The sequence below is a fragment of the Chelonoidis abingdonii genome, chromosome 11 (assembly GCF_003597395.2).
Source record: "Chelonoidis abingdonii isolate Lonesome George chromosome 11, CheloAbing_2.0, whole genome shotgun sequence".
NCBI lineage: Eukaryota > Metazoa > Chordata > Testudines > Testudinidae > Chelonoidis > Chelonoidis abingdonii.
The window spans coordinates 54,635,815-54,661,911 of NC_133779.1; the positions used below are offsets into that span (position 1 = coordinate 54,635,815).

Here is a 26,097-nt window from a genome sequence, read left to right on the forward strand (position 1 = left end):
CCTGAGGTCTCTTCCAACCCTAATCTTCTCTGATTCTATGAAGAATGGCCCTCCTTCAAAATGGTTCCTAGCTGCCGTTGCTTCCGGTATGAATGAAACCAGGCTGCATTCAGTGAAAACGGTAGCAGCATCCTGTGTTGCAAGGAAGCAGATTCAGGACCCCTTCAAAGAGCCAGCAAATGGAGGCAATGGACATTTCTGTTGAGGGCACCTGACGTTTCGGCCTCATTGAGAACAATTAGAAGATGGCAGCCCAATTTGAAATGGGGCAGCTCAAGGCATTCTCTGACCAACTATAGGCCAGCCTCTGCTGAAGGAGAAACTTTCACTCTGAGTAATGTCAAAAATGGCCATTGCCTCTAAAACATGGTCAGAAACATGGTCAATGTGCAGGATTTCAGTGTGTCCTGTCTCCAGGAAGCTGGAAGAGTTAGGGTTATTCTGTTCAGATCATTGCAGACAGAAAAGGTCTGACATACAGTTCTCAGAATCTTAGAGGAGCCATTTTTAATTAGTTTTTATTCAAACTAGTTAACAGATGTCCTGGAGAAAACCCGTTCCACACTCAGAGCATGTGCGGTCATGTTGAAGGCTAATTCACACTTTTCACAGTAACAAAGTGGTTGAATCCCTGCTGTAAGTGCAAAACTCGGCCCAAACTGAGCTGTGGAGCCCAGACAGGCACCTCCATGATGCTGCATCTGTACAACTTGAGGCTGAGTTTGGGTGGTGGGGATAGGGACCTCTGTTAAGGGTCCCTATCCTAATGTGCTGCTAATGGTCTTGCTGAGACATCCCCCTCAAAGAGCTGGCATTCCTCCACCTCTCCTCCCTCCAGTTTACACCAAGCCCCAGTGCAGAGCTCTGTAACCTGGGCTCTGTAGATGAATGTCACGACTTCCCTCCATTTTCTCCAAGCTGTTCCATTTATAGAGTTCTCTACAAACTCCACCTGGATGCAGAAATAGCCTCCTGGAGAAAAGCCAGCGACAAGCCTCACACCACCTGCTTCTTCCCATTATCTTAGCAAACCATCGCTGTGGCACAACAGGCTAGTGCGACCGGCTCTTAGTCAATGGGCTGAGCCTATAGAGGGAGGTAGCTGTTTCCGCTGGATTTCTTTGAGAACGCTTGGTGCATACGTCTCTGAGCATCTGGCTCTAACTTCTCCGACAATATACAGGGCTGAGGGAATCTCCTACTGAGGAATTAATTGATGCACAATTCCTGCTAGGGAGAATCTGCTCGTGAGAGGTCACGAGGTGCTACAGGGCATGTGGCTATTCAAGCATAAATTCTTCTGGAAAAGCACTTAGAGTTCCTAAGGGACAGTGATACAACACCCAGCACCACAGCAAACATATTCTAAAGCCATGGACCTATCGACAGCACCTCTTCTATCATACACAGTCCCTACCCTCCTAGCCCAGACAACCTCAATGCTCTCCTCTGTGTGACTGTCAGTCAGGCCTTATTCCCTGCCCTATTATAACAGACAAGTCTGAGACATTTTGGGCTCTGGGAGGGATTGACCCTCGCTCTGGGGACACACTGCCCCTGCTAAGCTATGCAGAGAGGCCTGGATCTCCCAGCTCTGTGCAACCACTGCAAAACTACTGGCACAGGGGGCGTTCAGGGACAGGAGACATGGCCTACAGCGTCCTGCACCCAAGCTAAGCTCTGCTGCCACAATGTTTAGAGAGCCTATTACTTAGGGCAGCCCTCAGGCTGCTCTAGCCTGTGCCAATCTGTCCCCATCTGTCCCAGCACAGGAGAGGGGCACAGCCTTTCCAAGGCTCCTGTGCTGATTGAGGCCTGTAAGACACTGTAGAGATTCACACGCTCTCGGATCTGTTGTGTCTATCACTCTGCTCTGAATTATTCAGCAGGACCAACCCTGACCTCCATGACCAACGCCATCCTCACCATACGTTCAGAGAGGGAGAGAGAGGCCCACCAGCTGAGATCTCAGCCCCACCCTGATGCCGTCTACAGGACTATGCTGTTCTGGGACATGGAGACAGAGCTGGACCTGCAGGAGCCAGAGGAGGGAAGCAAGCCAGCCTGCGCTTCCCTCTATCAAAGACCCACGGGTGATTTCTCATCTTTCCATTCCCTGCTTGCTCTCTTTCTCCTTTCCCTCTCCTCCTCCCGGCCCGGGCCCGGGCCTCTCTGTAACAGCAAAGGTTTATCACCTCTGGGGTACAGGCAGATGCTGTTCTATGCGCTGTGAGGAGCAGCTGGAGAATCTTCTGTGCCAGGGACATGGGTGCCTGGAGCCTTCAGTTAGGCAAAACTTCCTGCCCTAATCCCCATCCTCTCATGTATTTATACCTGCTCCTGTATTTTTTACTTCATACATCTGATGAATTGGGCTCTAGCCCACGAAAGCTTAAGCCCAAATACATTTGTTAGTCTCCAAGGTGCTACAGGCTCCTCGCCCTTTTTTGCTGATACAGACTAACACGGCTGCCACTGAAACCCAACCTCTCCGTCACTGATTCCTCTGGAGAAAGTGCTCCATGGGGTACGCTGCTGTGCCTGAGACACTGGCTCTTGGCATTCCTGAGCAGCACAGCTGGGAGGACTCTATCTGCACTCAGGGATTTTCTGCTGTTGCTGCACTTGGCGCCAGTCCAATTTCCCATGCAGTGTGACTCCCTTCAGTACGTCCGTTCTCAGAATATACGTCAAAAGTTTGTTCCAAAAAACACTGATAACAGAACAGAACTAGACTGCAAAGGAAAATCCGGTTTCAACTTTAACTCTAGTGCTGCTCTCAGCACCAATCCCTACAGCACTACAGAGCACACGGGGGGGAGGGGGCTGTGCGGGGACTGTCAGCCATCCAAGTGGGAATCGGGAGCCAAGGACAGGATGTACTGGGAGAATGAGCCTGTTGAGAGTTCTTGATGGTATTCTGGCAGCTGCTCCACTGTTCATCCAGCTTTAATGACAAGGGTTATTAAAGCCCAGGGAGCACTGCTCGATGCTAGGGGATCTGGAACTGAGCTGAGAACCATCAAGTCACATTCAAGCCAAGGAAGGGACCCACCTGTGCTGTATCTAACTCTGTCCAAAAGATTGTTTGGGGTGACGGTCCTGCATGGACTTCTCCCTTGGAGCTAATGCCATCCGGAGGGCAGGGGCCTAGCAGGGTCCGGAGCCAACGCTGTCTGGAGGGCACGGGCCCAGCAGCATTTCCAGGGCTGCCTCAGGAGCATATGGATTCTCTTGCCCTTCTCAGACATCAGAGCACGACTCCAGCCTTTCCCATTCTCTACTGATGGACATGGGGATATGGGAATAGATCAAACCAGGATTTTTCCCGGCTGCCAGTGACTGGCTGGTCCGGCTCTGGCCTCAAGCTGCAAGCCAGCTGAGGAGCCCCTTGTAACAGAGCTGAGGACTGTAGCACAGTGAAGAAAATGCCTATACACCTTGCCCACAGTAACCCAGGAAGCCTGCGGTTGGACCACCCATGTGCCAGTCCAGGACCTGACACAAGCCCCTCCATGGAAGCGGAGGGGAGGTACCCACTAATGCGTCCCTCTCACCTGGTGAGCATGGGTGAGCCACTCTCCACAGCCCATAGAGCTGGGCCAAGCTGGAGAGGGGATGCTGTTCCCTCCTCCCCTTGTGGGGCTGGTTCAGGGACACAGCAAAGCGAAGGACATCAAACACCTCCATAAATACTCTATTCATAAAAACATTCTCAGAAACTAACAACATATACAATCTAGGCCCCTGGCGAGGCTGGGCTGCGAATCCTTGCCGTGCGGTGGAGCCAAGTTGGGCTGGGCTATGCTGCCTTGGAGACCCTCAGTGCACGGAGGCTGGCTCAATGAGGGCTCGGCGCTCCACCTGGGCACAGTACTTCTCAGGCAGGCCGACAGCTCTAGAAACAAAGAAAACAAGGGAAGGGATGTCACAGAAAGCCCCAAGGTTCTGCTGCAGAATGCTGGGTTATGGGCCTGGCCCACGGCACGAGCTCCCTTCTCTCCTAGGTCCCACAGAGCCAGCTGGGAGGGCCACATTGGCACTACCAGCCTGCTCGCCATGATCACTGGGGCCTCGGGCTGGTGAGGCAGGGGGCCTCTTCATGGAATTTAAATCTGTCCCTCTGGCGCCCTGCTGCCTGGTCACCATGAAGATGGGGCTGGTTCTGTTTGACCAAGAGGCTGGGGGCTGGCACCAGCTGGAGGGAATCTGCTGCCTCTTCCACGGGGTGATCCATCCCATGTGTGTATGGTGGAGGGATTTATTTGGGTTTAGACCCCATTGGGAGTTGGGCATCTGAGTGTTAAAGACAAGCACACTTCTGTATGTTGCTTTCAGTTAAGTCTGCAGCTTTGGAGCAAGTAATTCAGACCCTGGGTCTGTGCTGGAGCAGATAGGCATGTCTGGCTCAGCAAGACAGGGTTCTGGGGTCCAGAGCTGGCAGGGAAATCAGGAGCAGAAGTAGTCTTGGCACATCAGTTGGCAGTTCCCAAGGGGGGTTCTGTGATGTAACCCGTCAAATGGATATGGAGAGAGAAAGCAGGGATGGGGTTGTGACCCTAAACACCCCTGAATTCACACTCTACGCCCATGGCAATGATTAAACTATCCTTGTGGGGTATCATTTGAAAAGCTACTAATACACAGGTCAATAATATCATTGTGGAATATATGTGACAAGTCCCTTGGGACTATGTTTTAAAGTCTGTATTTGAACAAAGTAGAAACAGGTTTGCCCAGGGCTGGCATACCAATGAAGCAGTGACTGGTGACAATGGGATGCAATTTACAATTGTGGTAAACAGAACCATTAAAGCTCACTAGGTGGTTGGGAAGTCAGCATGTCTAGACCACAAACTGCGTGTTCACTTGTCTAACCAGTCTCATCATCAGGCAGAGACAATGAAGCTACATTTACTTGAAAGGTAACAAAGCCATTCTGTGAACAAGGGGAAGATATCGCATGCCTGTCTGGTGTCTGGGTTGTGAACTATGGCAGCAGAGCACTTACAGCATTCAGAGTTACAGGGCACAACCCCTTACTGGTCTGGATTGCACCCCAAAGCGTAACAGGGTATTCTGCTGGACTGTGCTGTGTGAGCAGTGACTCTCTAAGCCAGTGGCTCTCAAACTTTTTTACTGGTGACCCCTTTCACACAGTAAGCCTCTGAGTGTGACCCCCTCTTATGAATTAAAGACAATTTTTTATATATTTAACACCATTATAAATGCTGGAGGCAAAGGTTTGGGATGGAGGTTGACAGCTCGTGACCCCCCCATGTAATAACCTCACAGCCCCCTGAGGAGTCCTGACCCGCAGTTTGAGAATCCCTGCTCTAAGCCCTTTCCATATCCATGGCCTTGCCCAGCACTATGAATGGGCTGATGTCATGCCAAGCCCAGCCCAGCCCAGGAGCCCAGACTCCCCAGGCACAGGCCTCCTGCTTGGCCCTGTAACCTCACCTGAGCTCCTCCATCTTCTTCCTCTTGATCTCATTGATGCGCTCGCTGCGCCGGCGTGCCTCTTCCTTCAGCTGCTTGCCCTCCTCGAAGGTAGCAATTCGCTCCTGCACCTGCTTCTGCTGGTGCTCGCGCACCTGGCGCCGCACCTGGTCAGCATGGTTCAGATGCAGGGCTGCACGCCGCTCCTGCTCCTTCCGCTCCTTCTCAATCTGATCCCGCTGGGCTCTGCATGGAGACATTGGGCTGCATGACCCCTGTGCTTGAACTGCTGTCCGCCCCAGCAGTGGCGCTCGAAGGGCATATAACCCTCTGTTCAAGGCTCTTATCCATGCCGCAGTAATAAGTTCCTCCTGATGCATTCCAGTTTCACTTCCCCACTCTCGCGCTAAGCACCCTCCCATGCAGACATGAGTTTCCTTGTTCCTGCTGCTGACTGCCCAGGCTGTGTCCTCCCACCGTAGCCTCAAGGGGGAAACTGGGCTCCCCAGACAGGTCTGTAATGGGCAGGCTCCCAGTGCGGTCCAAGGCTGACTGCAGTCTGAGCAGGCAGCTCAGGCCCAGAGTTTTGGCTGATGTGCTCGCCCATCTCCCAGGCTGAGCAGCCAGAGAGCAGCGTGAGACTGGCATACAGAGGGAGATTTTCTACAGAACCCCGCTTCCCACTATGCTGCTCAAAGCTCGAGGGGCAGAAATGACACAGTGCATGCTGGGTAGAATTTTCTGATCATGTGATCAAAGATCCACAAAACCATTGTCCATCTAAAGGCAATCCATGGTGTGAAAAGCCTCGGAAGGAAGCCCTGGTGCTGAGGGGGCAGGAGATCAGCCCCAGTCCCTTCAGCACTGGACGGGGCAGAGGGAAGGTGTGCAACCGGGGCACTTTGCAGCATCACTGGGAACTCGGGCCCTGAACTACCTGGCTCTCCAGGGCTAGACCTCAGTTACTACATCAGTGACTCCACCAGTGCCACCTGTGCTACCTGAGGATCCTCTCGAACTCATTGCGGTCCCGCTGCACCTGCACAGCCAGGCTGTGCTCCTTGTGGGCTATCTGCTCCAGCCGACTCTTCTTCAGCATGGCCTCAGTCTCCGCCTTCCTCTCCGCAGCTTCCTTCTCCTTCCGGCGCCACTCTCGCTCGGTGGCCTCTTGGTTCCGCTTGGCCCTCAGCGCATCCTGCCAGAAAGGGAGAGCACTGACTCCTGCTGCAAGCAGAGCAGGGACCCTAGCTGCGCTGTGTGTACAGTTCCACACACCTGATGCGGGGCAGACAGCCCCTGTTGCTGCTCAGGACCTTGAGCTTCCTTTGTCTGAGTTACAGAGGAGCCAGCTGGGTTCTGCCCGGCCTCCTGCCCCCCAGCAGTGTCCAGCTATGTGCATGCTCCTACTCTTGATGCAGGACAGACCCAGCTGGAGTTGCTGAGCATGAGCAGAGGCAACAGTGCTGGACGTTACAGAAACCCTGTTAGACTTGGGATCTGAGCTGAATGGAGTGAAGAAAGATACAGAACAGTGGGTTGGAGCCATCTGTGAGTTATGCTGGCACCTAGCTCACAGCCTCAGGGTCCTCATGGTCCTTCAGAGCCAATGATAATCTATAACAGGGGTAGTCAATAGGCAGACTGTGGGCCAAATCCAGACCCCTAGACACTTTTGAATGGACCCTGAAATCTTTTTACTCACTTATTATCATTATTGTTGTTATTTTTTTAAATTTTCCCTGGAGTGTGGACCTGGACTGTACCTTGAACAAGAAATTTCGACCTTGACAAAAAATAATTGACTAGCCCAATCCATAGGATGCTGCAGCCACTCGTCTAATGCTGAGCCTCTGCAGCCACCTCCTGAGCAAGGGGATTGGTCCTGCTCTGAGCAGGGGGTTGGAGTAGATGACCTCCTGAGGTTCCTTCCAACCCCAATATTCTATGAGTGCATACCACTAGGTTCTAGTGGGTCCACCGCGGAGTTGGTGAGATCTCCACAGGTCTGGGCTGAGGCCACCTGAGAGACCTGCCTCCTACCCCATTACGGCAGCAAGATCTGGCTGTGCTCCTGGGGTGGCCTCTCCAGGACAAACAGCAGAGCTTTCTCAGCCAGGGTCCCTTGCCCTGTCACAGCCCAGGTTAGAGCCTTGTGGACACAGGTTTCTCATGTCTCCCTTGCTTTGCTGTGAGACCCCCATGAACTGTGCGAGGCAACAGCATCATTCCTGGTCCCTTGCCAAGGTGAGGGATGGGCTGAGACCTCCTCCCAGGGCAGGAGAAGGGAAGGCTGCTCTACAACATAGTGCCTCAACAGAGCAACACAACTGGTTTAACAAGGTCCATTTCTCAGTGCATTTCACTGAAATATCTCCCTCCTCAGAGCAGCGTGGGTGGAGTGAGAGGCTCCCACAGCTCCTGGCTGGACCGCCAGCGGAGAAGAGAAGCTCCAGCTTCTCCATCATACCTCTGTCCCAGCAGCCCTTGCTAGCCCCTTGCCAGCTCCAGCAAGGGGGACAGACATCCTGTGTGAAGGGAAGCTGCTAAATCCTTGGAGCTGGGGAAGGAGTTTGCTCAGGGGAACATGCTGCTAGATGCAAGTCTGTTGTAAAGAGAATGCAGCATCTCCCCAGGCCCCTTGCTTGGTCCCTCTGCCCACTGGCTCTGGAGAGTGCAGATGTAATGCACTCTGACCAGGTATCCTGGCCAGGGGATGCGCCCCACCCATGCCCTCTACACGACTAGGGCTCTAGGGACTGGTCTAGCAATAGGAACCATTCCTCTGCTACTCCCATTGGGTTTGTTGAGATTTTGACTCGGCTGGGATGGAAGCAGGGGAGTGAGAGGCGTGTTACCTGCTCTGCTTGGTAATCCTGGGCCTTTTCCTGCAATGCCCTCAGACGCGCCGTCTCCATCTCCTTCTCCCGACGGATCTTCTCCTGTTCAGCCTCGAACTCTGCTTCCCGTGCCTGGGCCAGGCAAACAGCGCCAGGTCAACAAGCTGTACCCGGCCTGTCACCAGTAACCCTTCCCCGTCGCCACCACATGCAGGCGCACAGCATCATACACACCTGGTGTCTCTGTCTCTCGCTCACACACACATTTCTGACCAGAGAACTTCACCCAAATAATTCCTAGAGCAGATATTTAGCTACACATCCAGACTTGTCAGTGATGGAGAATCCACCATAACCCTTAATAAATTGTTCCCCTTCTTCTCTGGACTCCTTACAGGAGCCAGCATCTAGCTAACCGGACATTCTCCCTCTGTTCTCAGCTGAACTACGCTCATGCACCAGAAAACGTGGTTCATACAGATGTGTGTTTCTGCCTGTGGGATATGGACATGCCAGCATCCATCAGCACAGATGGATCTTGCTGATAGATTCACAGATGTTAATGCCAGAAGAAACCATTATGATGATCCAGTCTCAACTCCTGCATAGCACTGCCCAGGGAACCTCATCCCCCACCCAATAATTTCTGCACCTGGCCCAGAACTCCTGGCTGAACTAGAGCAGAACCTTCACAGTAACATGCAGCCTCAGTTTACTGGGCAGGAATGCCACCTGGTCTCTTGTCCTGCTGCCCACAGAACATACCATTTTCTGCTTCTGGTACTCCAGCACCCGCTGGTCAGCCATCCTCTCTTGTGCCAGCTGCTCCTCCTTACGCTGCTGGTTTTCATCATTGATACGTTTAATCTCAGCTTGAATTTTCATCTTCTCCTCATGTCTGTGCTCCATGTCCTGAGAAAAGTAAACGGCAAGGTGTCCATCAGAGAGGGACCCCAGGAAGATGGCCTCAGCACAGACTCTTTCTCAGCCCATTCTTGCTTTGGCATTTGCCTGGAGCCTTCTTGGTACCATGTACCAGGAGGAACAGAGGAGCCAGCTACTGGGGTGGGGTTGAAGAAGGACCCTGTTGCTAATTGCTCACTTTCCAAGTGGGCTCCTTGTCTGCTTCCCCTAGTCCTCAACCGTGAGATTAACTAGCTCTGGGCTGCCCCTTCCCCTGGCCCCAGGGGTTACTAGAGAGCTGGGGTCTGAGTCTCCTCTCACATGTGCTGGGTTGGCAACAGAGCTCCTCCTCACTTACGCTGCTGAGAGTGAGAAGAGAGTGGTTGGACAGGCTCAGAATCAATCTCTGACACTTCACCTGTCTCTCTCTTACCCTCAGGTCTTCCATCTGCAGCTGCTCCAGATAATCCAGCATTTCCTGGGCCTCCTGATCCCGCTGCTCCGCCTTCATAGCCCTCTCCTGCTGGTTCTTCTCTATTTGTTTGATGATATGTTGCCTCCCTCTGGGAACAGGACACAACAATATCTCTGGCAGGGAGACATGAGTGGCCCATCATATTGTCCCCAGCACAAATGCCTGCAAAACCTGCCTTGAGAGCTGCTCTGCCAGCCAGACCCCATGGCCATACAGGCAGGTTTCCCCTGGTTTCCATTGGAAGTGCTGGGAGAGGGGCTGCACTATGACTAGCCCTGCCCAGTGCTGCAGAATCACCTGATCTGCTCCTGCTTCCTCTTCTGCTCCAGCTCCTCCTGCATCTTGGTGGCTTTCTGCCTCTCCACCTCCATCATCTGGTCCAGGCGCTTCTCCTCCTCCTCCAGCTCCTTTTCAATCAGCTGCTTCTCCAGCATCTGTGCATCACGGATCGCCTGACACTTTGCGTTCAAGATCATCTGTGGGGACAAAGAACCACACTGGCTCAACCTTGCAGATGGGGGAGGGGCATGGAGAGACAGTCCAAGAAGAAAGAAACAGAGACAGTGACCTAGTGGTTAGAGCAAAGAATTAGCTCTATTCCCAGCTATGCCACTGGCTCACCGTGTGCCCTCGGGCAAGTCACTTAGCATTTCTGCACCCTGGTTTCCTCACATCTGAATACAGAAGGAACTGCACGGCACAGGCGGCTGGTAATGACTCAAAGAGCTTCCCCCCTCAGGTAACCAGTACATATCCAGCCCAGGTCAGTAGAGACCGTAAGTCCATGCTATCAGATGGCTGGCCAGTGGCACCATGTGGAATGAGTCTTGGTCCCCCTCCTTGTAGACAGGTCATGATCTGCACCATTACAGCAGGCACCTTCCCTGACAGCCATCGCACAGGGGCCAAGAAGACTCAGCTTCCCTCTCCCTGTACAGGGTCCCTCCAGGGCAGGACTGAGCTTGCCCTGTTTTGGATAAACCTGGCTCTGAGTGCCATGGGTCAGTGGGTAAAGTGCTGACCTGCTTCGCAGAAGGGCCCAGTTACTGGGGAGAGGGGCAGACTGCAGTGCAGAGAGCCCGAGACCCCACCTCGCTGAGCTCCTTGACCTCATCTTCCTGCTCCATGCGCATCCTGTTGGCCCGCTGCAACAGATACTGGGCTCGCTCCTTGGCCTCCTCCTCCAGGTCGCTCAGCTTCTCCTTCTTCTTCTGCACTATCCCCTTCTGCTTCATGGTGTTCTTGCGTTCATTCACCCCGGCCTGGAGAGGAAAGGCGGGCTGCTGACAGAGGGATCCCCACACCACACTCCTGGCACTGGAGAGCCTGGCTGACTCTGCCATAGGAGCCCTTACTCCAGTTCTGCCACAAGCCAGAGTCTTCTGGACCAGCACCACCATGACACCATACCTGGGTGGGGACAACCTGCACAGGGGGAGCTTCAAGGAGGCAGCACTGCTGAGGGAGATGCTCAAATCCTATTGTGTCCAAGGAAGGAGAGCTACCTGGAACCATGGCCTCTGCGATATTCCCCCCCAGTCCTGTGCTCATGAGCCAGTGGCTCTGTGCAGAAGGCTCCTTCCTACATGAGATCCTTGACTTTGGTATCAGCCACCCATGTCCATTAAATGGGCCACTCTCTCCACTGCCAGAACTTCCTGAGGTTGCAGCACTGCAGTCTCCCCACCCCCCACGGGGTAAGGATTCTCACTGGGATATCAACTGTGGGGGCTGGGCAATCCCTACACCCCTCCATCAGAGAGCCTGGGCTTGCTCCCTTGGAACTTGTACTCTACGCTGGGACCCATGTCTCTGCTGCTGGGAGCATTTGGGTGGAGAGCTCTTTCCAGAGCTCGGCCAATTGCTAGGAGCTACCAGGGGTCATTCTGGAGCACAATGACCCCTCTCCCCTGACAGGGAAGCAGTCTGGGGTTAGCAGCATAAACAATTTGCTGGCCCACAGACATGAGCTTGCCCAGGGGCTTCCTCTATAAAGCCCTACATGGTTTGGGGCCTGGCTGGTCAAGAACCCCACCCCATCCTTGCAGTCTGCACCCCACTGTGACACGCTGTACCTCGGGGAAACACCCTACACCCCCACATTCATCTTTATAAAATGATTGTGTGGTATCCAATGCAAAGTTTGTCACGTTGGGTGTCTTTGGAAGGATCATAATGCACTGAGCACGGTTGTTATAATGAAGTTATAGTAATTGTTACAGTAATGTTATAGTAAGGTTATAGGTTATAATTTCATGTATATAGTTATCAGGCTGAAAATGTATCCTCATGGCTTAAAGCAAGCCCATGCAAAAACTCTCCAAGAGCAGAGAGGCAGTTCATGCCTCATCAGGGCATGGATGGGACAAACCCAGCCCAGCCTCACAGGAACAATGGACACTGGCTTAGGCAGCAACAAAAGAATCTGTTAGACCCTTGAGGGAGTCACCTCTTTCCTTTGGGCAGTTTGGAAATGCAATGAGGTAATGCTCACCTGACTCTGATCAAAGGGGAGAGCCCGACTGAAAAGTAACTAGCCAGCCTGTGCTGAGAAGCATCTAAGTTTTTAAGGACATTGAAAGTATTAAGATCAAGTTAGAATGCATTTTGCTTTTATTTCATTTGACCAATCTGACTTGTTATGCTTTGACTTATAATCACTTTAAATCAATCTTTATAGTTAATAAATCTGTTTGTTTATCCTACCTCAAGCAGTGCGTTTGGTTTGCAGTGTCAGAGGCTCCCCTTGGGATAACAAGCCTGGTACATATCAATTTCTTTGTTAAATTGATGAACTTATGTAAGTTTGCAGCATCCACCAGGCATAACTGGACACTGCAAGACGGAGCGTCTGGACCGGAGATATTGGCTAGTGTCATTCGCCTGCAAGTAGTTGGGAGCAGCTTACATGCCAGAGGCTGTGTGTGAACAGCCCAGGAGTGGGGTTCTCACAGCAGAGCAGGGTGAGGCTGGCTCCCAGAGTCAAGGATTGGAGTGGCCTAGCAGATCACTGGTCCAGACAACACTAGAGGGGAACATCACACTCACCTCCTCATCTCTCTAGCCCAATGGCCTCTGCAGGCAAGAGCTGGACCCAGCACACCAGGAATGCCTGGGGTGGCTGCCATAGCCCCTTCAGCGAGCCTTTCCCCACAAAGTCAACCCTACATTGTCATTTCAAACAGCATCCTCGAATCTGCCTACAAACCAGCTGACAAAAAGGAAGCGACAGAAGACACATACTATAACAGCTTCCTTCTCTGCCTTGAGGGCTGCTATGCTGGCCTCGCGCTCCTCCTTGGTCAGGACTCGGGATGCTGTCTTAATGCGGTGGAAATCCTCTGGGCTCATAATGAGGGATTCTCCTGACGGGTCCTCTGCAGGAACACTGGCAGAACAAATGAGCAAGGCACAGACAGCAGAGTCACTGACATTGATTCTTCCTACCCCCGACCTCGTAGACACTTCCCCATAACCACATGTCAGCCTGGGTAATGCCTGGTGGTTTCCTGTGCGGAGATCAGACCCTGCGGTGCTGTCTGCAATAGGGGTTACCGGATCCATGGAAGGACTGTGTGAGTGACTGAGCGAGTCAGCAGACACACACACGAGAGCGCCCAGATCCACAAAGGGCACTGCCACGCTGAGCATGGCAATGCCTAAGATCTGGCACCCTGCCACCCAGTGGAATCCACAAAGCCTGAATTAGGCTCCTGGGCTCTCTACACAATATATGGGGAGAGATAGGTCCCTGAGAATGAGATCCACCAAAGCCAGCACGCTAGGCGGGGAGCTGTCTAAACTAGCTAATCACAGATACTGACAAGAGGGGTGTGTTCTAAGCCCCATCCCTCTCCGGGACTTAGGCTCCTCAGCCCAGGCTAGCAGGAAGCACCTATTTCTGTTTAGGATCCACATCTGGGTTCCCTCCCCTGGAGTCACATGCCTAAGCCACTTCTTCCAAGAAGAGTGGCACGCGCCCCACTCCATACAAAATGGGAGAGGAAGAAGGCCTCCCTTGCAATCTTTAGCCATCCTGTGCCGGAGGTGGAGAAGGGATTTGGGTGTAAAGTCATTGGCAATGCCTTTGGCCCGATGCCTATTTCATTATTTATACAAAGTGGAACACCTTCACCAGGAGATATGGAGAGCCCGGCCCCAGAACACTCAACAGCCCTGTGATTAGGGCACTCACTTGAGAGGAGGGAAACCCCTGTTCAAATCTGTTCTCTTCAACAGGCAAAGAGTGGAATTGAATCAGGGTCTCCCACACCCCAGGTGGGTACATAATCACTGCACTAACGGGTATAGGGGAGTTCCTCCTTGTCCCCTCTCCCTGGCCAGTTAGGCATGCTCAGAACACACCGAACAGAGCAGGTCCTGCAGGCAGACTAGGTTTGAGGATCACATTAGGAAATAGACAGGTGCCCAAACACCTATGAGAGCGGTGTCCATGGCCAGAGGCAAAAACTTAGGTGCCTTGGGAACTTTTACAATGAACACTGTAGGTGTCTACAGGGTTGGCAGCAGCAGAGCAGGGATTTGGTGAACTGCCTTGGTACCCAAAACTGGACCTTTATGTATATGGGTCAAATTGCCTGGGCCTAATCTAGCATGGGGAGTAGGCAATGGTGCTTCAGGAGGAACACTGTCAGGTTTGTGGGGAAGGGAGAGCCCCAAACCCTAGTGAGAGCAGCATGATGCAATCACACACTGGGCAAAGTAACCTCACTACAAGAGTGATGGTGCTTAGACATCTCCAGTGATACTGTGTAAGTGCAGAAAATCAAAGACTTCCCTTCATGCAACTCCAGGGCAAACATCCAAACCATAGAACATATCATAATGCAGAACCCCAAACACGGATTTAAAGGTGAACTAGGTGATATCCACAATGACAGAAGGGAGGCCTTGAAATGGCTTATCGACCTGTAAGTGCATCTATAGAATGTTGCTCTGCAGATGCCATACATGCACATGAAAGAGAGGGGCAGTACTGTACAAAGACAATCATGACTAAGCCCAAGCCCAAAGCCTATAGGCCAGCTTTCCTCCAGGGACTGGATTTGATCCATATGGAGGTAGGATAGAACCTCATGGTACCAAACAGCACAAGGTGCATCTGTAACAGCATGATGCCAACAGGTCATTTCCTGTGGACTCCCCATGAGTTTGACTGGAATCACAAAAACTATGTGTGGAGCTAGACCCCTGGCAAAAGAAGTTCAAAACATTTCAGAGTCAGACTTGAATTTCCCAACTTTATGTGAAAGTAGCTCAACTGTCATCCTGGTGCTTTCACCAGTTTCAAGGAGACACGAACATCTTCACTGCTTGTCCTCAGCAGGTCAGCCCCGCTGTGCACTGTCAAACAGCTATTGTCCTTCACCCCAGTGATGTTTGCATTTCAGAAATGGATGATGTAATCCCTGTGCCTAGTTTGTATGGCAGTTTGTGAAGATTGCAAAGTGTATTGAGTCTCTAGGGATAGAAAGACACCAGGGAAATATAAGGACACTGTCCTAACCAGGAAACAGAAAACACCTGCATGCGACACACATTGCTGACAAATGACCCCTAAAGGGTTAATATGTTTATATAAGGCAGTATAGTTTCCTGTAATGAGCACAGAATGCGGAAACAGAAGCAACTGAATTCTAGTCTCAGTTCTGCAGATGACTCACTGCGTGACCTAGGGGAAGCTGACCGTGCCCCCATTTTCCCAGTTGTAAAATGTGATAATATGGGTCTATTTCCCAGAGGAGTTGTAAGAAACAAATGACTCTGTGTGTTACTCAGATATCATGGTGATGGGTGCGGTATAAGAACATGAATAGAAGAGATTGTGTGAGGCACTTTGAAGATGTTCAGTGCTAAGTATTTAATAATTATTATTAGTATTATTATATGTTGCCTTTCATCCACCCATATAGTGATACCTGCTTAATCATTTCTTCAAAGACGACAGCAGCAGACTGGATTCCAAAAACACTTCAAAGAATGGTTAAAAGTAATGATGATATCACTGCTGTACTCTGAACCTTTCATCCTTGAGGATCTAGAATAGCCACCTTGTCAAATGACACATTAACCTGAGGTGCCTCAGTGTTTGGGTGCCCAGCCTGAGACAGCTTGGGCCTGATTTTCAGGCACTCTCATTGACTTCTGTTGGAGCTCTGGCTGCTCAGCGTCTCTAGAAGTCAGTTCCCAGGGGTCTCAAACTGGGTGCCCAAAACATTGGAGTGCTCGACATCAGTAGCCACCCTTGAAAACGTTAACCAGAGCGCCTTGGATCATGTCACCTACCACAAAAATGAACCCACCTCTGGAGTGAGACGCGATGGCTGTTTAACAATGCACAGTAACACTACACAACAGCTTAAGGCAGGAGGTGAAGAAGAATCCTGCATGCAGTTAAAACAGCAGGGAAAATTTAGAGAGGCAGAAAATAATTGTGTGAACTGGTATGTGGCCAAGACAATAGCCCTGTTCTTGCGAAGTGCTGTGGGTTCTTTAATGAGTACTCATGGCCCTTCTTTTACATCTCAGTCCTGCTTAGAAAACATTCCTGGAGCAATCCACAGCCCTGTCTGCTGGGTGTTGACAATGCACTATTTTCTGTGCTCACGCTGCCTTTCATACACACGGGGATATATAGGCAGTGTTTGCTTATGTCCAGAAGATGCTCTGTGCTTCTCCTGTCCTGCATATACTATTGGCTGAACAAGATGGGCCTGTAATGTGGCCATTGAGGGAGGGAGCTTTACAGACCAGAGTGCTAACAGTGCTCTCTGACTGACTCCACGATGCCTAACTCACTTCACACCTCAAACCAGGCATTCCAGGGCATTGCCACTTGCTTCATCTTCAGGAGGCTATGCAGCAAGGGCTAAACTAGCATTGTAGTGCTTTCATGGGACAGGCACGCAGACCCACGGGGTCCGTGACACAACCTCAGAGCAGAGGCTCAGGTGCCGGCTTACATGAGATCACGGATGAGGTCCCTGGTGATGAGGCGGATGGTCTCAGGTTTGTGGCCCCAGCCACAGGCAGAGGGTGATTTCTGGACAGTCTGCACATCCCGTAGGATCACTAGGGGGCTGCCAGAGCATGATCGCTGGAGGTTCTGAAAGAACGAAAGAAAGAGAAATGGGGTCTTCTCAGGGTTGCTCATTACTCCCCACACAAAACACATCTTTGGAATCCTGATGTGTCTCTTCCCTGGCTCCTGTGCATGGCTGTACCATTGTGAGAGCAATGATCCCAAGCACTAACTTACCACAGAACATTAATGACCTTTTCTTGCAAACACCCTGACAGACTGCTGGGTCAGGGAATAGGAGCTGAAGCCTTTCACCTGGTTCTAATCCAAGCCAAACACCAGCCTCTTTCTAGCCCTAGTCACCAGAACCTGAAGGATATTCTCTCCTAACAGCTGTTTAGGTGCCATGAACAATTGCTTGAACTGAGTTGATGTTGTTCACAATCCACCTGCCTAATGCCCCAGGAACAGCTGTAATTACTTTGGGGGGGCTGGTGGCCTATCCCCCTCTCTAGTTCTGTATGGGGCCTGGCAGAAGCTAAAAGCAGAAGGGAGTGAGGACGAGTTGGCCCAATTCTCCCAAGGGCAGGCAATGAGTAGCAGGGGTAGTGGGAGATCATTTGGAGGTTTGGATTCTTTAGGAGCCAAGCACCCAGCCCCTGTCACACGCACGGGATCCTGCAGAATAGATTAATTCAGCCCTAGAAATGAACCTTTCAAAGAATAACTTTCCCTGAAGCTGGTCCTGTCCCCATTCATTTGAGCTGACATTGCCACCTAGTGAACAATCCAGCACACTCCAGCGGTGATTCAGCTAGACAAGCCTGAAGGCACTTGTGCTGTCTTCTGATACAAAAACAAGTATCAGTGCAAGAGGTAGTTAATGGAGGTAAAAAGTTCAAATGCACAAACCCAAGAAACTGAAAGGTGATGGCCTCCAGAACAGAGTTAACTGAGCCATATGGCACATAATGACTCCTGGAGATCAGAGATGGACTGTGGTGCTGGGATGGATCCAATGCAGAATGATCCCAGGTGGTGAATGCAACATACTGAATAGTGCTGCATCTGCAGTACCTCAAAGCTCTTTGCAAACCCAGACTAATTCATCCTCATGAGGCAAAGCAAACATTATTATGCCCATTTTACAGACGGGGGAAACAGACCCAGAGAGGTCAGACTGGGTCCTGTGACACATGCCTAGAAATAGATGTGCAATGTGGCTAAGATAATGCTGCTCTGGGGATTGTAACTTTGGATCGTCCTGACTTGTCTGTGTCTGAATTCTCAAGATTAATATAATCTACCTGCCAATATAGTGTCTAAGTGGTGAATGATGAAATAACAGTGTTAGCACTGAATTACCTACCCTTTAACACAAAGAAAACAGTGTCATTTCTTCCTATCTGTGACTGAGTCAGCCAGTCCTCTAGTTCCCATGGAACTCATTGGGGTGGCTGTGTTTACTCTGTGCTGTCACACATATTGAGGAACTCAATTAATGCTAAAGTGATTACTACAATAAACTCCCCACTGATCATCAATATCAGCCTGGAGGCTTGTATGGTATCAGATCATAAATCTGTCCGGGACTCTTTTGCCATTAGTCTGGCCTGTAATACAGCAAGTCCCAGACTTCAGGCCAGTGCTCATTCCCCAGATAAAGCTGGACTCCTCCTCCTTGTGGACCAGCCTCTTGGGAAGCCTGAAGTTTGAAAGGGCAGTTACTGTTCATTTACCCACATTTAATACCTCTGCTCTCCTAATCCAGGACTGGCCAAAAGGGTTTTACTTAGTCTTCTCTGAAAGAATCATCTTGGGAGTGAGGCCCAAATAGAAAGTTTTAGCCCAAACCAGCCATGTTGGATCGGGGTGGTAGAAGCAGGGGAGCCTCGGCCCTTTAAATAGCAGGGATGGGGGGCCTCCGGCAGCTATTTAAAGCGTCGGGGGTCCAGCTCCCTCTGCCGCCCCGGTCCTTTAAATAGCAGCTGGAGCCCTGTCACTTCCCTAGGGCTCCAGCAGCTATTTAAAGAGCCGGGGCGGTAGAAGCAGGGGCACTTCGGCGGTAGGTCCTTCACTTGCTCCAGATGAAGGACTTGCCGCCAAAATGCCGCCGAAAACCCGGAGCGAGTGGACCTGGCAGGGAACCGATTTTTAGGATTTTGGGAGCTCATCACTGTCCCCAGGGGGCCATCAGGGAATGGGGGGTTGGATGGGGCAGGAGTCCCGGGAGGGCCATCAGAAGGCAAGCAGTAGGGGCTGGGGTCGGATAAGGGTTGGCGGCTGGGCCATGCCTGGCTGTTTGGGGAGGCACAGCCTCCCCTAACTGGCACTCCATACAATTTCAGAAACCCGATGCGGCTCTCAGGCCATAAAGTTTGCCTGCCCCGGTCTAGGCTTACTTGGTCCTGCCTCAGCACTGGGGACTGGACTTTATAACTTCTCAAGGCCCAGTGCTCCTATGATTCTATACAGTGGCTCTCAAACTTTTGTACTGGTGACCCCTTTTACACAGCAAGCCTCTGTGTGTGACCTCCCCTTATAAATTAAAAACACTTTTTTATATATTTGAGGTGGAGGCTGCCAGCTCATGATCCCCATGTAATAACCTCGCAACCCCTGAGGGGTCCCAACCCTTAGTCTGAGAACCCCTGTGCGATGAATATTTAATTATTGAGATTATTCAATAATTTTCATTATAATAGAACTATTTCAACAGGAGAGATGGAGGAACCCACATCAGAATATCCCGTAGTTCAATGGCTAAGACACTTGAGAGGGGAAATCCCTCCTCCTCATATCCTTAGACTGGCCCCTCCCAGCCCCCTTTCAAATCCTTTCTCTACATCAGACAAAGCAGGGAACTGAACTTGGGTCTCCTACATCCTAGGTGAATGCTTCAATTACCAGGCTAAAAGTTACAATGAAGGAGGCAGCAGCAGCAGCACCACCACTATTTAGGATCCTAAACCACCTGACTTCAGGAGACAGATTCCCATTTGTGCATTGCTGAACAGAGTTAGTTGCTGTCAGGGCCGTCCTTAAGATTTATGGTGCCCGAGGCAAGATTATTAAACTGGTGCCCCCGTGCCTGTCGTGCTCTTAGCAACACAAACATAAGCTTACAGTATTGGAAAACTTGCCACATGCATGTTATTAAAACCAGTTTAACTTAATTAAGCTCACTGTAATGCTGATGGACAAGCACTAAAGAAACAGCACTATAGAAAAAATCCTGATTTGACAGAATGGTGCAAATAATATTTTTTTTTAATTTGTCAACGTTTTATTGGAAATTTATATGAAGAGGTATTGAAACAAGGATTAGTTTTTAATTAAAAGCAATCTTTCTGGCTTTTTTGGCTGCAAAATCAGTAATAATGTCATCGTATGACAAAGACAAAGTGATGCCTTGTTCGATTGCAAGAATAGCAAGACCAGTTAAGTGTTCCTGACTCATTGTAGAGCAGAGATAGTTTTTAATGAGCTTTAGTTTTGAAAAACTCCGTTCTCCTGATGCTACTATTACAGGAATAGTTAGTAGAATACGAGTGGCAATGTACACATTAGGATATATGTCAACAAGTTTGCTGGTATGAATAAACTGTACAATGTCCATCATCGATTTTGCATGTGGCAACAACTCAATTTTTTGTACAGTTCAAGTCCATTTAAATCAAAACTATCACTGTGCTTCAGGAGGCTCTCTAGGTCAGGGTTCCCCAAAGCAGTGCCTGCAGGTGCCCCGGCGCCCGCAGGGGCCTCTCAGTGCACCCACATATTGGCCGGAGGACGAGCATCTGCTGAAATGCCACCGAAATTTGGCATCATTTTGGCAGATGCTTGTCCGCCACCACGGTCCTTCATCTGGCGCACGCCAGACGAAAAAGGTTGGGGACCACTACTCTAGGTTCTTGCACTTTGTCATTAGTTGCTCTTGTTTTCCTATTTCGTTGAATTTAGTCCTGTTCAGCCCACTGCCAGCTGAGTGAATGTCACCCCAGGCCGACAGTGGGTTGAGTGGCTCAGCCAGGGTCTCAGCTGCTGGCATGCTCAGCCGCTGCCAGCCTGGGGTTCCTTGGGGGTACCCAGGCCAGCAGTGGGTGCTGAATGGCACTGGGGGCCGGGACCCTGGGTGCCAATGGGGCAGCAGCCGGAACCCCAGAGCAGTGGCGGGCTGAACCGCTCAGCTCGCCGCTGCGTGCTATCAAAAATCAACTCACGTGCCACTTTTGGCACGTGTGCTGTAGGTTGCCGACCCCTGCGCTATACACTAGTAAGGAGATGAGCACATTACATTGTTGGAGGGCTCTATTTAGCAGTAACAGGGCTATAGGAAAGTCAGTCAACATTTTTTGAAAACTGGCCCACTCCCCCCTTCCCAATACCAAACTTGTCACAAATAATTATCAACAACTTAATTTTCTGTTTTTTGGCTAAGATATTGATTTTTAAAAAAAAATATTGAAATTGAATTCCGGATTGTTAGCAAGCATTTTTGGCAAACAAAGTTGTTAAACGACACTTTAAATGGCAACATAGTACTGCTTTCATGCTTGGCTCACCCCCCCAGCCTGTTGGTCCAACAGCTGCAGTAAAGGAGAAGATAGGTAGAAAACTGCAGGACCCCAAAATCCACCTCTTGGGGTGCAGAGTGGCAACAGCAGCAGCAAACCCTCAGGTCCAATCACACACCAATGGGCACCACCGCCAGCCCAATGGACCATGGTGAAGTTAGCACAGCATCTGATCTCAGGGACTGGGCACCCATGGAGCCACAGCAGCTCATCCTGCCCTGTGCAGCTCCTCCCAGATGAGATGGATCGCTGGCAGCTGCCAGCCCGGGGGAGAGGCGCTCCCCAGCTAGGGTGACCAGATCCAGATGTCCTGATTTTATAGGGCCAGTCCTGATATTTGGGGCTTTGTCTTATATAGGCACTAATTACCCCTATCTAGGGTGACCAAACAGCAAGTGTGAAAAATCAGGACAGGGGTGTGGGGGAATAGGAGCCTATATAAGAAAAAGATCAAAAAATTGGGGACTGGCCCTATAAAAGTGGGACATCTGTTCACCCTACCCCAACCCCGTTCTGATTTTTCGCACATGCTATCTGGTTATCCCCAGCCCAGCCCTGTGCAACCATTCCAATCCTGGCTGCCTGTCGAGGAAGTGAGTTACTTTCACTTTCATTCCTCAGCAGGCAGCCAGCCAGCCTCCCCTCTCCCCAGCACCTCACCAACTCAGCCCTGATGGAGGGGAGGGGGAAGAGAGGGGTGCTCCATGGGCGGGGGGGGAGGGAGAAACAGGGGAGGTGCTCTGTGGGGCAGAGGGGAGAAGAATGGACGTTATGGGGGACAACAAAGGATACTGCCAGAGGCACCGAGCCTGCCTCACCTCACGCCAGGTGAAAAGAGTCACACTCAACAGGTGATTTCCTTCCCCCACCCCTTCCCAGAGACCCCAGCAGCCAATCCCCTCCCTGAGGCTGTGCTGCATTCGGCTCTCTCTAGGACCTAGCAGCCCTGCTCTTACATGCTCCACTGCTTCCCGTCTGTTCAGGCTCTTGCAGAGCGGTACCCCCAGACCTAGTGGTGCCCTAGGCGGCTGCCTATTCTGCCTATGGCTAAGGACGGCCTTGGTTGCTGTCTGGACTTGCATGAGAGCGGTGGGGCTTAGGACACACCCTTCTTGTGACTTGTCAGCATCTCCCACTGGCTAGCTTAGGTGACTCCTCGCCTAGCAGGTTGGGAGCCTGGGGGCCTAACTCAGGCTTTGTGGATACCATTGTTCTTCCAGTGTTTCCAGGAACCTAACAATTGGCATTGCAACACCTAAGTACCTTTGGGGATATGAGTCTAAATGCCAAAGTCTGGGGTTGTGGATCTGACCAAAGGGCCTTATCCCAAAGTAAAAACCCCATGAAGACAACTCAGATGAATCAGTTACCCCGAGCTTTAAAAAAAACAAAGACAAAAAACACCCCACGCCTTTTTTAAATTAGTGAAAACAAGGCTTTAGAAGCAAGAAAGCCCAGAAACATAACAAGACTTAGGCGTTGCAATACCTACATTTTAGACATCCAGGAAATCACTGGACAAACCCATGAGACCTACAAAGCCTAAGTTAGGTGCTGGGACTCCCTGTACCACAAACAGGGAGAGGCAGAAGCCTGAGAATGCGAGCACGTTAGCTGGGGAGTCACCTAAACTAACCAATGGCTGATGTCAACAAGAGGAGTGTGTCCTAAGCCCCGCCTCTTTCAGGGTTAGGTGCCTAAAAGCACTGGCTGTAGAGCTGCACATCCCTCTCCTGGAGTCAAGCGGCTTAGGCACCTGAACTATTTCTTTTGAATTAGGCACCCACCTAACTCCATATAAAATAAAGCATGGTAGTGTTGGAACTTTAGCACAGTGGTCAGCACACTCACCCAGGCGGCAGTGAGAGACTCAGGTTCAGTTCCTCCCTCTATCTGCAGGGGGCAGGACGGGCAAGGATTGGAACAGGGGTCTTTTACCTCTCAGGAAAGTGCCCAGCCAAGGGGCTATGTGATAGTCTGATGTGGAGATTTCTCAGTCTTGCCTGCTGAAGACATTCAACTTTGGATTAACTAATTAAATAATCATTAGACCAGAGAAAAACTGAATGAGAATGACTCTGTAGCCTAGTGGCTAGGAAACCCACCAGGAAGGTGGGAAATCCAGGATTCCAACTCCCTACTCCAGTGACTCTTCAATTATTTATCCTAAGTGGAACAGCTTCAACAGGAGAGATTGAGAGTGCCTCCCATCAGACAGAGAGGGGAATTCAACCTATATCTCCATGTCCCAGATGAGCATTCTCAACAGTGTGCTAAAAATTGTAAGATCACCACTGCTACCTCCTCATCCTTGATTCTGAATGATGCCTGATGTGGTAGGCATGCTCTAAGCACACCTACTGGATCAGGCACCATAGGTGGAGGAGCAACTATCTTCCCCTGGTTTTTGTTTGCAATGGGGCTCAGGCATCCAGACACCTAGAGTGAGGCAGCAGTGTGCATGCTCAGAGGCAGGTAGACCCATAGGCATCTGGGAAATCTTTACAGTGAAAACAGGTGTCAAGGGAGTTTAGATGTCTACAGGGCTAAACAGCAGCTCAGCAGGTGTTTTGTAGATCACAGTGGTGCCCAAAATTGGGGCACAGGCACCTAAATCTGGGGTTTAGGCACTTAAATCCCTGTGTGACTCTGGGCCTAAGAAATTAAAATACAGTTAGATTTAATTAGGAATAAGTGACTCTTTCAAAGCCAGACTGCAGTGGAGCCATGAGTGCAAGCTATGGGCCACCTGTGGGCTGACTACTCCTGCCTATAATGACAGCACAGGCTATAAAAGCCTCTTTCGGTAAGAGCCCTCAAACAGTCCCTTTCCTAACACCCCGTCTAGACTACGCACCGTATCGGCGCGTTAAAATCGATTGCTCGGGGATCGATATATCGCGTCTGATCTGGACGGGATATATCGATCCCAGAGTGCGCTTAGATCGATTCCGGAACTCCACCAAAACAAACGGAGTTCCGGATTCGACATGGCGAGCCGCGCACATCGATCCCGCGCGGTGAAGACGGGTAAGTAAATCGATTTTAGATATTCGATTTCAGCTACGCTATTCTCGTAGCGGAAATTGCGTATCTAAAATCGATTTTCGCGCGTAGCGTAGACGTGGCCTGAGTCTCATCAGTAAAGGAGTTGGAAAGGTGCTTTAGTGGAGCTCCTTTACACCCAAGGAAAGAAGGCAGTTAACAGGGGCAAGTTCATTTTTGTTTCTTTCCAGGGTGGTTACACATGATAGTTGTGCTTTTGAAATATCGTTTGCATTGTGTAGGGGGGGGATCGATACCGCACAGACTGAAGGGGTGGGACGGTTGCCTACACAAGCTCCTTTCCTCACCTTGGCAACTCCAAACAGGCTCTCGTCCACCTCTGAGCTCACGGCCTTGGTTCTGTAACGAGTGCGGGTCCTGGACCTGGTGGATGCACCGGATGAAGCGCTCATTGAGCCAGACACGCTGGCCGGCTGCGGAGCAGTGAGAGAACCGAAGCTCTGGTTAGTGCCAGCCGCTCCCAGCGCCAGATGCGGCCGTGCCCCTGCGCTCGGAGCGGGCCTGGAACACGGGGGCCGCCCAGCGAACACGCACCGTCCAGCCCGGGCACCTGCGCGGGAGCAGTGGGGGCCGGGAGGGTGACACCACGCAGCGGGGGCGGGACACGCGGGCACAGGGAGCGGAGCGCAGCGTGCGGGGGCGCTGGGCTGAAGGCTCCGCCTGGGAGAGCCCCGCGGTCCGGACAGGGCCCATCCCGCGGACGTCGGGCTGCCGGGGAAGAGGGCGGCCCTTCGTTAGGGGTCAGAGGAAAGGTCCCGCCCAGCGCGCTGCGGGGGGAGCCGGCCGGGATGGCGGGACCCGCGGCGCCTGGCCGGGCTCTCACCATTATTCTGCGCGGCCGCCCCGCTCCCCGCTCCGCGCAGGCACTTCCTCCGGCCCTTGATTGGTCGCCATGGCAACCGCAGAGCCCGCGACTTCTCCTAGGCGACGGGAGTCACGGGGTGGAACGTTCCGGGTCAGCCGGAAGTGACCAACCCAGCCCCTCCCCCTCGCAGGGAGGCTCGTTCCGCCTAAGTCCGGGCGGGGGAGCTGCACTTCCGAGAGACCGGTACCGTGGAGGCGTGGGAGCAGCGGACTCTAGAACGGCCGCTTGGGGGCGCGTGCGCAGAGGGAGTGCTCGGGGGCGGGAGGGTGAGTGCGATCCCGGCGGGAGCCGCGGCCCTGCTGCACGGTGTGGCGGGGGGGTCACGCCTCGCACCCGGGGGAGGCTGCCAGTTCCTGCCCCGAGCCTGACTTCCGTGGAAGTGGCCCTACACCTACGAAAGTTTCATCCCAGACCTGCAACGCTATGTGGTCCCACCAGCCTGTGCTTGCTGCTGGGGCCCAGAAGCGGTGTTCCCAGGGGCGGCTCTAGACATTTCGCCGCCCCAAGCACGGGGGCGTGCCATGGGGGGCGCTCTGCCGGTCGCTGGTCCCGCAGCTCCGATGGACCTCCCGCAGGTGTGCTGCCGAAGTCATGCGCTTCAGCCCCCTCGTCATTTTTGTTGCCCTCCGCTGGACTCTCCAATTTTTCCACATCCTTCTTGTAGTGTGGAGCCCAAAACTGGACACAGTGCTCCAGATGAGGCCTCACCAATGTCAAATAGAGGGGAATGATCAGGTCCCTCGATCTCCTGGCAGTGCTCCTACTTATACAGCCCAAAATGCTGTTAGCCTTCTTGGCAACAAGGGCACACCATTGACTCATATCCAGCTTCGCGTCCACTGTAACCCCTAGGTCCTTTTCTGCAGAACTGCTGCCTAGCCACTCGGTCC

General features: G+C 51.7%; 1 protein-coding gene across 2 annotated transcripts; it reads right to left on the minus strand.

Annotated features, from left to right (window-relative positions):
- Positions 1 to 481: 481 nt before the first annotated feature.
- Positions 482 to 25,290, minus strand: CFAP45 (cilia and flagella associated protein 45). Of its 2 annotated transcripts, XM_032779488.2 has the most exons (12): positions 25,166 to 25,290; positions 24,630 to 24,755; positions 16,641 to 16,783; positions 12,901 to 13,045; positions 10,749 to 10,919; positions 9,955 to 10,133; positions 9,616 to 9,745; positions 9,045 to 9,191; positions 8,298 to 8,411; positions 6,444 to 6,637; positions 5,464 to 5,688; positions 482 to 3,898 (listed from the first exon to the last, which is right to left on the minus strand). In XM_032779488.2, the coding sequence occupies exons 1-12, from the start codon at positions 25,166 to 25,168 to the stop codon at positions 3,823 to 3,825; spliced, it is 1,653 nt and encodes a 550-aa protein (XP_032635379.1). In that variant the 5' UTR covers positions 25,169 to 25,290; the 3' UTR covers positions 482 to 3,822. The 2 variants fall into 2 exon arrangements, with proteins under 2 accessions (XP_032635379.1, XP_032635383.1); XM_032779492.2 differs by lacking the exons at positions 24,630 to 24,755; positions 25,166 to 25,290 and adding an exon at positions 23,128 to 23,193.
- Between the last annotated feature and the right edge of the window lie 807 nt (positions 25,291 to 26,097).